At 36.4% G+C, this 15,056-nt stretch overlaps 1 protein-coding gene across 1 annotated transcript; it reads left to right on the top strand.

The window, feature by feature from the left end:
• Positions 1 to 985: 985 nt before the first annotated feature.
• LOC110109641 (protein ACTIVITY OF BC1 COMPLEX KINASE 1, chloroplastic-like) lies at positions 986 to 14,567 on the top strand. The gene is made up of 10 exons (XM_020840824.2): positions 986 to 1,411; positions 1,513 to 1,719; positions 3,831 to 3,920; positions 4,018 to 4,164; positions 4,883 to 5,047; positions 8,837 to 8,977; positions 9,245 to 9,424; positions 12,341 to 12,536; positions 13,805 to 13,932; positions 14,425 to 14,567. Exons 1-10 carry the CDS (start codon positions 1,106 to 1,108, stop codon positions 14,500 to 14,502), a joined length of 1,638 nt encoding a protein of 545 aa, XP_020696483.1. The 5' UTR covers positions 986 to 1,105; the 3' UTR covers positions 14,503 to 14,567.
• The last annotated feature ends 489 nt before the right edge of the window (positions 14,568 to 15,056 follow it).

Here is a 15,056-nt window from a genome sequence, read left to right as displayed (position 1 = left end):
TTTTTAAATAAAAAATTATTTTGATCATCATTTGCCTTCTCATGTAATATTTAATATAAAAAAATTGTATATTTTTGAAATATCAAATATAATTTCACTCATATTAAAATTTAAATATAAAAAATATAATAGAAAGAGATCCAAAACGGTGGAAAATTATTACGTCCGGACAAAAAACTGAAAATTTGGACATATACCGAGCAATACCTAGTGCTCGGTACCGAGCTCCAGATGACGTGGCGTGTGATTATTGAATCTATGGACGCATTCGGTGTCCGTAATAATTACTCCAAAACGGGATCAATTATTACATCTGGTGTCCGAATGAGTTCAGAGACCAATAACCACGCGCCACATCACCTAAAACTCAGTATTTTGAACTCGGTATTACTCGGTATACATTCGGATCGTTTGATTTTTGACCGGATGTAATAATTTCTCCCAAAACGGGACCTTGAACAAGAACTTTTATTACTTCCTCTGACCGGACGTAGCTCTACGTTAGGTCAGAGGATTGTTACTCGGTTTTTGCTCGATATTTGGTCGGTATTGATAGGTATTGTTTGGTAATAACGAGGAATACCGCTATGTGAAGATCAATACCGAGTAATAATACCGAGCAATACATAGTAATCCCAAAAAATACCGAGTTTTTCTAGATAGCACCGTCTAGAAAAAACTAGGTATTGCTTGGTATTACTCGGTATTTTATCTTCACATAATGAAATTTCTCGTTATTGTTGATATTGCTCGGTATTTCTTGTTTTGTGCCTGCGATCTTAATGCCGGCCGAATGTAGCTCTATATGTTAACCGGACCAAATAAAAGTTACTTGAACAAAACCCTCGCTTGTCCATATGGTTATCTTATAAATTATAGACGGCGCTATCATAAATCAATGGTCCACATTTTTTTTTTATTCATTTAAGATAAACATAAATAAAAAAATAAAACCGCTAAACAGATAAACAATTTAATAAAACAATGGCGCGTCGATAATCTCCTACAATTTTTCTCCGAGCTGCCTTCGAGAGCTCGGAGTCTCCTACTAGCAACTAACCACTCTTCTCTCTCCTCTGAATCTCTTTCTTCTTCATTGATTATAATGGAAGTTTGTACCGTTCAATTCCCTAGCTCCGGCGACGTGTCATGGCGGTCCCGTCGCTTCTTGGGCCATGGCTTTGGGCCGCCGAGGAGTTGCCGGCGATCCTCGGAGATGTGGAGCACCGCACCTTCCCGTTCCTCACGAAGCGTGCGGGTCATGGCTGAGTCTGCGATAACCCCCCAATCAGGCACGGCGTCATGGTCACGGCGTATCAACGCCTTCGCGGAAAAGACGAACGACGCCATGGAGCAGCTGGAATTGGAGCGCGGGGTCTGCATTCCGTTTCGGAAATACACTCCCGAAGCAGTAAGCCAAGATTAACTCACTTATGTGTTCCATTTTCTCTACTTGGAGTTCATCAATAAACAAAATTTGTTTTTTTTTTTTTTTAATTTCCTTTTTGATAGGTTAGGAATAAGGTTCTGGAATCTAGAGGGGCGATATTGTCTCTTATCGGAAGAGGAGTGGAAATTGTCTGGAATTTAGGGTTTTATTGGTCGGCCCTCACCTACGATTGTCTTGTGGGACGCGACGAGGAAGTGGTGCCATACAGGGCTCGTCAGCTCCGAAACCTTCTATGCGACCTTGGACCTTCGTTCATCAAAGTTGGGCAGGTGATTTTTTTCTTTCGTTTTGCGTGTCTAGTTTTTCTGGAAATTAACTGCTGCTTCGTGTCTCAAAGTCTTTCTTATATGGCGAATTTATCAATTTGGTATATACTGTTCTTCATTTTCATTTATAATACGTATGCATATAGTACATGGCTATAATTTATCATCCTGACTAACCTTATCCCAACCATTCACATCAGTATTAGATTTATAATTATCATAATTAGTATTTCTTTTTTTGATATCTTCAGGCAAATTATGTAGATGACAAATGAATAATGCAATATGATGCGATACAATAATGACATGCTAAAAATGCAAAAGAATTCCTAATGAAAAATGAGAATGCACTGTAATTAATTCCTAGAGGAATAGATGAGAAAAGCTTCAAAAACTCCATATTTATCTTATTTATAATTATTAAATTGATGATACAATTAGTCCCTATATCCATTGAATAGTAAATATTGTTCCTTGAATTTATGTTTCATACAAACCATATAGATTTAGAGTAACACTTTTCCAAAATGATTTAGCACATCCAACAAATTTTGATTTAGTACATTTTACTTTTTGGAATAAAAAATATTGCAATGTTCAAGAGGCCTTCCAAACTTTAAGTCCAATTTGAAATTTTTTAAGATTGTATCTACCATCGAATGTAGGAATATAATTTTGAACACTGTTATTGCCAGGTCTTAAGTCTTGGATGAAAAAAGTGGAGGGTTGAGTTAGATAGTCGACAACCAGCGTAAAACTTGTCGAATAATAATAACACGAATCCTTTAATATATTAAGTCATTAATAAGAGCACACATTTTAGATATCGTGGGTTTATTGTTCAGAGTGATGGTGAAATAGATGGGAATATTATTAGTAGAATTCAAGTTGGATGGTTGGGGTGGAGGAATGCATGGAGCTTGTTATGTGATAGAAAGTTCCTCTCAAACATAAGAGAAAATTCTATAAGATGGTAGTGAGACCTGCAATGCTTTATGGTGCAGATGTTGGACATTAAAAGAGAAGCATAATATTAAGTTAAGTGTTGCAGAGATGAGGATGCTCAGGTGGATGAGTGGCTTTACTCTTAAAGACAAGATATGAAATGTGAAATGAGCATATATGTGAAAAGGTTGGAGTAGCTCCGATGGAAGATAAGATTAGAGAGAGTCGCCTTAGATGGTTTGGTCACATAAAACGGCGGTCTTCCGATGACTCAGTTAGGAAAATAGATGTATTAGATTTGACTTATGTTAAGAAAGGTAGAGGTAGACCTAAAAAGACTTGGTTAAAAAATACTATAAATGACCTATCTTTATTAGATTTAGATAAGGATTTGAACCTTAACAGGACACAATGGAGAAAAATGATTCATTCAGTCGACCCCATATTTTAGTGGGATAAATGCTTGTTGTTGTTGTATACCAAATATGATGTAGGACGCAATAGGATTTAGGAATTTCTAATGTAAATTTATGATGAGGTGCACAAATCATGTACAAATTTGCAAATTCGTTTTCCAAAATCTTGTAATTTAGGTAAAATTTATATATATTTTTGAAAACCAGAAAATATATAAAATTGTCACAAATGATAATTTAATAATCACGTAAGTTGCAAAATCATAAAGGACAATGACCAAATAGCTAAACCATGGAAAATAATGTCTAGACTAGGACCAATAGATAATCAAATTAGAGAAGAGAGAACAACCTGTTCTCTACAGGGAATCATCATAAGCATGCTTTCAATGAACATTAAAAAAAAAAAAAAAAACTAAAGTAAAAGAAGCGCCCAACTTATGAATACACTCATCTCGGCACTCATATTCTGTATTTTTAGCGAGTATAAGTTTGCATCAAATGCTATTTCTTGCTCTTGTGACACTCTTTGGTATATGAACATCCAACATAGTTTATTTTATTAACTCTATGCCTTACTGTTTCCAAGTTGGTATGTTACATTTTGATAGGCCAACTGTAATGTCGATGCAATCAAATAACCATTCATGGTGGTTCAAGTTAATTGTAGCCTTCGACTTGTTGCAATTAATGTAGCAATCTTCTTAACTGCACTTTGCTGATCATTAATGGTGGTTTTGGATGTTGGGATAGGTTTTGGCAAACAGGCCAGACATAATACGAGAGGATTACATGAATGAACTCTGTATTCTACAGGATGATGTTCCGCCTTTTCCCAATCAGGTATTGCTTGTGTGCTTATGACAAGTTCTACCATTTTTTTTGTCAAGAAAACTTCCTTAGGATTGGTGGCAAATCTTGTCTTCATCGAAGTGTGCAGGAAGCTTTTGACATTATTGAAGAAGAGCTGGGACAACCTCTTGAAAAGATTTTTAGCAGGATTACACCGCAAACTATAGCTGCTGCAAGTCTGGGCCAGGTCTACCGAGCCACACTTCGGGAGACTGGAGAGGATGTGGCTATTAAGGTTGTAATGGCTGATAAATTTTTATTCACAATGCATTTCTTTCTATATTCTCCTTTTTTTAATAAGATGATTGATTATAAATCCAACCTAAAATAAATGATGAAGCAACAGGGGCCTTATATAGCTACTATAGGAAAGGTGTTAAGCACAACAATGCGTAACTTCTATAGAAGGAAACACAACGAAGCAGTAGCTAAACAAGATAGCAAATGAAGCAATTGAATAGGTAAAATACATGAAACACAAGAGAGAATCTCCAAATTTGTGACAAGCTCTATGGTAGCGAGAGTTGGATGGGTATTTCAATGAACCACTAAGCAACCGCAAAACAATGGAATCCATTGTGTTGAAAACAAGGGATAGGAAGTCCGCTCCTCTTGAATTCATAGAGAGCTGAATCAGAACAAACTTGTAGAAATAAATCAAGCCAACTATGGTAATCAAAACATCAGAGAACACATCTCATTCTTGTAGACTCCATCATTAGACATATTTATAATGAAATGAAGTAGAAAACATAAAATAAAATAACTAAACATCAATGAACATGAATGCGTATCCGTTGAGTATAAATTTTTAGATTTGCATCCATGCTTTGCTTGGTTCTGGTTTTTACTGGAATTCAATTTTATAGCTTTGTGATATTTAAGCTTCACTTTCATGATGCACTTACTATTATTACAGACATGATATCTTCTCATTATATTCCTATTTACAGGTACTACGGCCTGGAATTGAGCCTATTATCTATAGAGATCTTTTCCTGTTTCGTACTCTGGCTTCATTTCTTAATGGTATCAGTCTTCGGAAGCTTGGCTGCAATGCAGAGCTTATTGTTGATGAGTTTGGGGAAAAGCTTCTGGAAGAACTTGATTACACACTTGTAAGTTTGCATACCTTTTCACTCTAGTAAGTTTTCATGCTTTCTATTATGTGGTGATTTATATTTGGTTTCTTCACTTTTTTCTTTTCAAAGAATTCAAGAATGATCTTGTTTATATCCTGTGATTCTTTTTAAAGAATACAAAAATAGAATGATCTTGTTTATAACCTTTGATTTCCTTTTATAGACAATTACTAGGGCTGTTTTGTAATGGTTTTTAGATTACCTCCAACCTCCATTATAATCCGGAGGTCAAAGGTGTTAGTTTTGTGTGGAATCTAATTGTATCGAATAATCGGGTTGTACTGTTGACTTAGATCTCAATTCCGTCAGTCGAGCTGGGGGGGCAGTGCGCGAGTAGGTTTAAACAATTTTTCTTCCATCTATTTTGAGAACATAATTGTGCGTGATACGAAGAGAGAAAAAGAGAGAGTGTGAGAAGTGAGATCTCTATTCAAATTCTCCCAATTTCATAGTGGATTTCTTGGAGTTGTGTGGCTCCGTGGATTTTTTTCGGTTTCAGGTTTTTCCACGTTAAATCCTTGTGTCCTTTTTCGTTGTGTTTAGTTTTTTATTTGTTTTTGTTGTGTGATTTTATTCGTAACAAAAGTTTCAAGCTATGGAAATAACTTTTTGTAATCAAGGGTTAAGCTTATACCTCCCATTTGCTGTAGCTTTGATGCATTGTGCATGCTCTTTCATACTGCTAGTTTGGCAAATTTTGCACTTTAAAGGAGGAAGTGTTTTGAGTGCCAAAATATTCATGGTGGTAGAGTTAACATTGTATGAGGATTCAACACACAAACAAAAAAGGAGTTGCAAAAGATAATTGATTTTTTACGCGGAAGACTCGAAAAAGGGAAAACTCACGAGGCTTATACTAGTTGAAATGATTGTAATAATGTTTGTCATTGATTACAAATGATGCCCTTCCTCAGGGGAAGACATTGATTCAGTATAGTAAAAATATAATGTATACAACATATTATGTGGTTCATGTTGGAAAAGCCCTGTAGCATGAGAGTTGTCTTTAATAGGTCATTTGCTTGTTTGTTTAACACTTATTTGAAAAGGATAAACAAGAGACCAAGAAGTCCAACATAATTCCCAATGCTAATATAAGGAGTCAGAGTTTATGTTAATGGCATGCATCGATCGTATAGGCTAAAGAAATGGTGCACGTCGACATTTTTAGTGATGGTAGGTGACTAGTTCAGTGGGTATTGATGTAGCTAGGTGACAATGATAAGAGGATCTTAATCTGGTGATTGTAGTCAAAGGATTATACTTTGGGGACGAAGTATCATAATCTAAAGATGGATGTCCAAGGATCGTAGTCGGGTGATCGTGATGCGGACATCCAACCGTCCATGCCTATCCGAGGAGCTGAAGATCGACGGCCGAGATCCCTTCATTTTATCTTATTTTATTAATTGTAATTTTTATTTAATTATGCATTTTTTCTTTTTTTACCCTTACTTAAGGGATTTGTTTTATGTAAGCCCAAGGGGCAAAATTGTCTTTTAGTTTCTTTTAAGGCTTATATATAGAGGCCTTTGCTCTTGTATTAGGACATGATGGAATTATAATAAAATTTGTGTGTTTGCACTTGTGTTCTTGAGAGAGGACGAGAGTGAGATTCCTATGGGAGGAATCTAAATCTTCACCAGCCGCAGGATGGGTCCGGGCTCGTGATTTGAGATCCCTTGGAGAGGGAAATCGTATCACCCACCAACCTTGGAGACGGCCGGGTTCGTGGTTTTATTCTTTTTCGTTATCTTTTCATCTTCTCCTTGTCAACATCCCCATCCTCCACCCAAGCCACCGACCACCTCTTCACAATCCCGCCGGCCACCTCTTCCCAACCTGCTGGCCACCTCCCTTCATCATCCCATTCTCCTAGGCCGGCCCCACTCCCTTTGATTCTCTTATTTTGTTTCCTAATTTAGGTTGGGATCAATTGGAAATAATTTGAAATTCAAATTCATTCAAATTTGAATTCAAAATATTTCCTAAATGAGTTCATCTATTTTAGGGAAGTATTTGATTTAGATTTATTTTGAATTTTAAATTCAAGAGGATTTAAATTAAATCTTCCCTAAATCTAAAATCATAAATAGGAATTCCTCAGATTTTTCTATTCTTTTCACCGTCCCCCTTCCTCTCATATTTCCTATCCTATCCTCCATGTTGCTGGCCTTGCTCTCCCCCTCATATCTTCTTTCCTAATTTACTACAGAATTTGAGTTGGAGCCTTTTCCCGTAACAGCTTATTTTTTTGGAAAGTTTCCAAAACTTGATTGCTGCTGGATAGGAAATTAATTTCCTCCCTCTCATACCCGTTTTCCCCTTTCATTGGCTTGGGTTTTAATTTATTTCCTCTGAATTAATTGAGTAATTAATACTCCACCAATCAGTCAACCAAAACCCAATTACGTTCCCATCCAAGCTGGCTGAAATTTTCAAAATCTATCCACGGGAAAGGCAGATTTGGGGAAGAAATGAATGGGCTAAGCTGCTGTTAGCCGAAGCACTCAAGGTGATATGAAGTTAAAGTACTAGCTACGGGCTCCCTCTCATGCGGTAGTGCTTGGGTGGAGCTGTATAATTCTTAGAGCCTTTTAGCTCTGTTGAATATGAAGCTAAAGTACTAGCTACGGGCTCCCTCTCATGTAGAGAGTGGATGCCTATTTATAGATTTTTTTTAGAGTGGTATGTCCTGTAAATATAGATAAAATTTGGAACATGTCATTGAATGATCCATATTGATTCACTCGATCATACATTATTTCGTCACTTAAGTATCTTAATGATATTAGAATTTAATGATCTTAAGCTTGTTAGATTTGTCTCATTGAGATGCTTGATTTGATTAGAAACATGTAAAATGTGGAGATCATTTGGTCTTCCAATTAATGACCTGAAGTTTCTAATTACGCTTGAAGTGTTTGATCTGGGCTTATTCGGGCTCTGATACGCCTGGCTTAGACCAGGCCGGCCCAACCCAGGCCCGCCCAGCCCAGGCCGAACCAGCCATGTGGCTGGGGGGAACCAGGGGCAGCAAGAGGGGGAAGTTTGGCTCCCTTTTGGGGCTTAGGGGAGCTATGTAAAAAGGAGGAATCAATAGGGAGCTGTTTAAGAAGGTTTGAATTTAGGAAAAGAGAGTTGATTTGAATTAAGAAATGTTTTTATTAAGAGAAAGAGGGCTGATTTTAATTTAGATTTGGGAGGAAAGTAGGAAGGATTATATTAGGGTAATTGAGTTGTTTTATGGGCATAATGAGATTTGTATTTGTTGTAGTTCTCTTTTGAGTTATTTCTAGCGGCGGCTAGGGTTTGTGGGAGAGTCAATCTACCTCTCGAATAGTAGATCAATTATATCTTTCATTATTTTTGGAGTAATAAAAAATTTGCTCCCATTCTTGTGTTCATGCAATTTCTTCTTATCTAATTTGTTGTTTTTGCTTCCAAGTCGCATCGGACTCATTGGACTACTTTTGGTACTATTGGATTTATCTTGTTGAGATGTTCATATCGATTATAAATTTGTTGAAATCGGAGTAGATGTTCCTGAATTTAGTTTTGGAAGTTTCTAAGTCAAATATGCATCAATTCATGCCTGATCAAAGGCTATTTTTAATGTCATATCGAAGTTTATATAATTTTTGCAAATACTTATCATAGATGATACTTAACATAGGAGCTTATCATTATCTGCATCCCTAGTGCTCCAAAATAGCTTCTTTTCCCGTTCTTCTTTATCTAACATGAAATATTTTTGAACTTTAGGAGGCTCGAAATATTGAGGACTTCTTTGAGAATTTCAAAGATGACCCAACTGTCAAAATTCCTCAAGTTTATACACAACTTTCAGGCTCCCGTGTTCTAGTAATGGAATGGATTGATGGTATTCGGTGCACTGACCCCCAGGTCTGACAATTATTATCTTTTTCAACTATTTATTATCTCAAGTTCAATGTCTTCTTGCTGTTTATTTTTATGACATGCCAATAATCTTGCTTGCAATCAGTGGGTCTAGAGATATCATTCCTAGAATTCCCGTATTAGTTAATCTTGAATTACTTTGACATCTAGTTGCATAAACACAGATGAGAAAATGAGCATTTTCCTTTCAATAGTCTAGCTTGTTTCTTATATTTTCATTTTGAAGATTTTCTTTTCTACGTTTGTGAACAGGCCATCAAAGAAGCAGGTATTGATGTAAATGGATTTTTGACTGTTGGTGTAAGTGCTGCTTTACGCCAGCTTCTAGAATTTGGTTTGTTCCATGGAGATCCACATCCTGGAAATATTTTTGCAATGCGTGATGGTCGTATAGCTTATGTAGACTTTGGAAATGTAGCTGTGCTTAGTCAGGTCAGTTAAATAATTCTTTCTCATCACTTAAATTATTCTATCAAAATTTGCTGTAACGAAATAAATGTTTATATTAACCAAATTTCAGTTCCTGATAATAAGGGGAAAGACCTAGTTTTAATTGATTCATCTCCCACTTAATTTTTTAGGTTTTGTAGATTTTTTTAATTTTGGAGAATGTGGCCTGTCTTTATTTGGGGTGTCATCTCATGTTGAATTGTGTGTTGCTTTAGCTAGCATAAATGGTGGGAAGTGCGGGGAGAAAGATTCTCTAATGAAAAGCTTCATAACATTTTCCGGCTAGCTTAGTAGTTTACCGAATGCACTTGAAGATATACTTGTTTGTTACACATTCCAGACCTAACATTTTATCATTGGTGACTTCAAATTCTGGTTGAAATTTGAAGTGCCACATATTCTACGGATCTGGATGGTTCCTCAAGAGCATATCTAGCTAAAACCATTTTGCCTTTTGGGCTGACAAAATGAAACTAGGACTGTGAGGTATATTGATGTCGGCTGTTTATATTAATGAATGGCTGGAGCCTTAGTACAATCTATTCTATTTTTCACAATTTTATCATTCATAAGTGCTATTCTCACTATCCCTTTGATATAATCACTCCCCTTCCCTCCTTCTCTCTCTCTCTCTCTCTCTCTCTCTCTCTCTCTCTCTCTCTCTCTCAATGTTAGTTTTATTATAGATCTATGTTAATTTCTTCATATCCTCCACTCCCAACTTGGCTTTTGTTTTTTCTTGAAAATTGTGTTCATATAGAATAGTTCATATTTTTTCCTCATGATCTTCTCTTAATACATGATAATATTAATGCAAATTTCTATTTGTCCCCTATATTTAATTTTAGAAGTTATCTTGTTATTTATATCCTATTGTTTTTGTAACATTTTCAAGTTATTTAATCACATTAGCACCACTTGATCTTCTAGTAATATCAACTGATAATTATCATTTTCATATCCACCAAAGTTGCACTCATGCATTCAGTCATTGTTCTACGAATTCTATACTCTTTTTCTTTTAAAAATTTAATCCATTGTTCTAAAGTTTTATTTGCTTCCAAACCGGTCACAACACTTGAATTCTGAGAGGTCATATCGCTTGATCCCATAAACCATAATATTTAGTTCAAAGACTGGCTTGGCTTCATGGTACTATTAAGGCTCTACGTTTGATGACATTTGCTCTTAAGTTTGACGTTTCAATTGCCAGATTTAGTATTCTTTGTCTACTTCTTTGCAGAGTTTGCAGCTATCAGGTGATATACATATTATGACGTGAAATGAGGGTTGAGAGCTCTTTCTGTAATGCTTAAGTATTCCTTGGTTTATTATGTATATGCTAATGCATTTTGAATAGTTTGAATTTCTCATAGAATAATATCCCGCCAGTTCTTTTAAAGCCTTTTGCTATCCTAGCTTTTATTTCTGAATTCTTACTGCAGATCCTTAGTACATTTCTTGTAACTTTTGTTTAATTTCATTGCAATACGTCTTCACCTTTTAAGGACAAGGTATACAGCCTCCCAAAATCAGACTTTATCTTCTTAGATGTTAGCATTCATTCTCACATCTTCTTCCTTTTATGCATATCTGTATTTTGAAAGCATTTTACTTTTATATGGTCCCTGCCCTTGTCTCATCATGTCTATTCCTACATATGGATGTTAGAGTTTAACTTATATTTATATTGTAAACATAAAAACACATGATCTTGATCTTAATGTGTTGTACAGTCATATGTTCTTTAATCAGATTTTAGGAATCATATTACATTGAAATATGTAGTATCTATTCATTGTATGAACAGTTCATACATTGAGAGAAGTTTGAATGTTTTCATTACCAATCGTAACATATTGGAGTTCATTGCAACTGTCTGTGGTTTTGACAATGTAGATTATCATGATTCACATTTACAAATCTTGAAGTCCAACTAGGGGTGAAACGAGTTGAGTCGAGCTCGAACCACTCGAACCAGGGATTGTTCGAGTCGAGCTCGACTATTATACCGAGCTCGAGCTCAAACTCGAGTCCAGCTCAAAATTTGAGCTCGAGCGGCTTGCAGAGCTCAGTCTCGAGCTCCGTTGTCGAACTCGTCACCTCTATCGTCCCTCGTCTGTCATCGCATCCGTCTTCCCAACCTCCGTCATTGATATCCTTCGTACTGAGCTCATCATCTTCTCCGACGTCTTCTCAAACTCCGGCGACATCGTCCCGAGGACCTGAGCTCGTAGTCGAAAATGACGGACGTTGTTGTCCAGATCTTCTTCGTCGTCTTCCGAAACTCCGACGACGTCGTCCCGAGGACCTGAGCTCGTAGTCGAAAATGTCGAACGTCATTGTCCATATCTTCTCTATCATCTTCCCAAACACGCGTCCGCTGTCGTCGTCCAGAGCTTGTCCGCCATTGAGATTTGCGTGCGAGCTCCGTCGATTTGGATTTCCTGCTTGTGAGCTACGTCAATTTTGATTTCCCACTCGCAAGCTCTGCCGTCGAGCCGATGAGTAGAACTCGAGCTCGATAAGCCTTCGAACTCGAAATTGTGTTCGAGCTCGACTCGCGAGCTCGATAAGCTCGACTCGTTGAGCCTGTTACCGAGTCGAGTTCGAGCTGGCTCACGAGTCGGCTTGACTCGGTTGCACTCCTAAGTCCAACCATGTAAAGCATTATGTTATCCGTTCAGGTGTTTTGATGTTCGAAGTCATTAAAATAATAAAATGTATTTGTAAAATTAACTTTCAAATGGATTGAACTGCAAGCCCCCACCCTCTCTCTCTAGCGCACAGCAGTTCATTCCCCTTTTTCCATTGCCTTGATTTAACAAAATTTAGTGTAGTTACAGGCTTGTCCTTGATTGTTTGAAGAACTTCATTTATCTTTTTTTTAAATTTCAGCTAAATAAACAAATTCTGATCGATGCTGTTGTTCATGCGGTAAATGAGGACTATGTTGAGATGGCAAATGACTTTACCAGGCTTGGTTTCCTTGCTAGTGGAACGGATGTCTCTCCAATTATTCCCGCATTAGAAGCAATCTGGCAGAATTCAGTTGGAAAAGGATTGGCTGACTTCAATTTTCGCAGTGTTACTGGTAATTCTTGTCTGTTTCTTCCATATATGAATATCTGTTTGAGCAATTTTAGCTTGACTGTTAAAAAGTTGTTTCAGAAATCTTAGACACTATTGTTTCAGAAATCTTAGACACTTGCTAATTTTATGCATAACTTTATTGAATATAAGACTAATAGTGTTACAGAATTACTTTGAACATCTAGTTGGGCTAATCCCCTAAAATGCATTTGCAGTGGACAACAGCTTCTCATGTTTAACTCGTGATTTTATTGTGCACGTACAAAATATGCGACTATCACCCGTGGAAGCTTGCGAGGACGGATTGAATTGCTTGAAAATATTTTTTTTTGAAGTTTTTTTGCTTGTGTCTTAATTAACTATTATTATTAACTACAAGACATGAGATTTGATATAGATGTAGCGGTCAATTTTATTTGTGTATTCCATCCTTGCTCTGTCTCACATTTGGGGAAATCTATCTCATTATTTTTCTACTACGTTCAGAGTCTGTGAGGGTCAGAAAGTAGTACCATGATTGTTTTTGCCGAACAAATCAAACTTGTACTTGACAATCTGTGTGAAAGTTGATAGACCGGTCCAGCCGGCCCAACCCTTGGGCTGACTCAGGTGCTACAGCAGGCGGAGGCCTGCTGGTCCACAGGATCCAAATCCCTCCCTCCTTGGGGTGGGGTCCACTGCTAGAGAAGAGAGAGAGAGGGCTGTGTAGTCCTTTTGAGTTATTTATATGTTTGCTTTAAATAGAAGTTTTGTATTACGGTTAGGGCATCTTGAGGATTGCTGAATTTTTGTTTGGGTTCTTGGAGTTCTTTGGCTCTAGCGGCGTCTAGAGAATTTGGAGAGAGAGATCCTCCTCTCGAATGGAGGGTCAAGTGTATCTTGTTATTTTCCTTCTGCTTTCGTCATTTTCTACAATAAAATTACTGTTTTTCCCAGGTTTTGTGGAAATTTGTGGTGAGTTCTTGCAGTTTTTTCCAATATTGATAAGTTTCATGCCAGTTCTTTTAGTGTTTTCTATCAAAAGTCTACTTGATAATGCGTTTTGTGCCTTCCAAAACTAACATACTTTTAGATGTTATGTTCTGCTTTTCCCCTGGCAAATTTTCATGATTTAATAAATCAGTTCGTATGACTTTGATGCGGGGACTTTAATAGTCCGGCCGGTCATGTAAATTATTAAGCTCTGTAAAGTTTAAATTCTTGTTACACCGAGTCCGTTGCATGTCTGATGTTTTTTTATTTGTCGTGAGTAGCTTTTGTATTCTACAGGTAAGTTCAATCAGCTTGTGTATCAGTACCCTATCCGGATCCCAGAGAGGTTTTCCCTTGTTATTCGTTCTCTACTAACCCAGGAAGGAATATGTTTCACTCTGCAACCAGATTTTAAATTTCTTGAGGTAAATAATTGCCATTACCATCAATTTCTTGTTTTTTGGACTACTAAATGAAATGTTAAGAGCTAGCATTGGAACTCATTGTATCAACAATTTTTTTGCAGTTTTATGTGTTAGATACCCAGTCTTACTCGACATTATCCTCTTCGAAGAAGCTTTATAATCCACATTCACCATTCGTTCTTATCAAAATATTTGTATTTGATGAAATTTCTTGTTAATATCAGTTTGAAGTCAACAATACATATATATACATACACATAAACGCCAGTTTCTTTCTTCCAATGGGCTCATTCTTATAAATTCTAGCCTTTTTTTTACCATCATAGTTTTCTACTCTATAAATGCACATACCATATTATAGATCCATCGTAGCTTAAAATCCATGGCCATTCACCAACCTCCTTAGTTTATAAATTCTCTTTTGGCTGTGCTCATCTATTTAATAAATTTATTAAATTCCTTGTTTTTGTTATTAATCGGCTAATTCTACAGGTTGCATATCCATATGTGGCAAAGCGTCTTCTAACAGATCCAAATCCTGCTCTTCGTGAACGCCTAATACAGGTTTAGTACATGCTAATATATTTTGTGGTATTCTAAATCTTTCCATATTTATTCAAACTTTGTTTCTTAAAGGAATATGTTTCTGGAGAGCGTGTTTCTGTTTTTATTTTTTATATTTGGACCTTGATCAGACAATTCTGCATATTTTATCAATTCTAAGTAAATACATGTACCCTCGATTTCATTGTAACTGTAAAATTTTAACCAATGCTAAGAAGAAATTTCATAATTTAGAAGAAGGATGATTCCTTAGCAATCTTGCTTTTAGCTTTTTGGTTAAATTCTTTCCAATCTTAAAAGCCCACAAAAGACCTTACGAATAAAAACAAAAGAAATTGAATAAATTGAATGATAGGCACAAAAGGCTATGCGATTAAATGGAAAGAATAATAAAAAGAAAATGTTGTTGGAGTAGGCTAGTGAATATGTTGAGTTGATACCAAGTTCTCATATCCAAACATGATCCATATTTTACAATTGATTCAAAATTTACCTTAGCTTGAGGTTGACTAGATGAAAGGTTAGTTAATTTTTCATATGAGGTCCGGTCTAGGGACCAT

This window comes from Dendrobium catenatum, unplaced genomic scaffold (genome assembly GCF_001605985.2).
Source record: "Dendrobium catenatum unplaced genomic scaffold, ASM160598v2 fragScaff_scaffold_911, whole genome shotgun sequence".
NCBI classification, from domain to species: domain Eukaryota; kingdom Viridiplantae; phylum Streptophyta; class Magnoliopsida; order Asparagales; family Orchidaceae; genus Dendrobium; species Dendrobium catenatum.
Note: the sequence above shows the minus strand (reverse complement) of the source record. Positions and strands in the feature narration are given on the sequence as shown.

Bases quoted from the DNA above. Each gene is read 5' to 3' on its own strand.
- LOC110109641 (XM_020840824.2), top strand. From the start codon at position 1,106: ATGGAAGTTTGTACCGTTCAATTCCCTAGCTCCGGCGACGTGTCATGG. The intron at 4,165-4,882 runs GTTGTAATGGCT...TCCTATTTACAG, and splicing joins GAGAGGATGTGGCTATTAAG to GTACTACGGCCTGGAATTGA. The intron at 9,425-12,340 runs GTCAGTTAAATA...TTTAAATTTCAG, and splicing joins ATGTAGCTGTGCTTAGTCAG to CTAAATAAACAAATTCTGAT.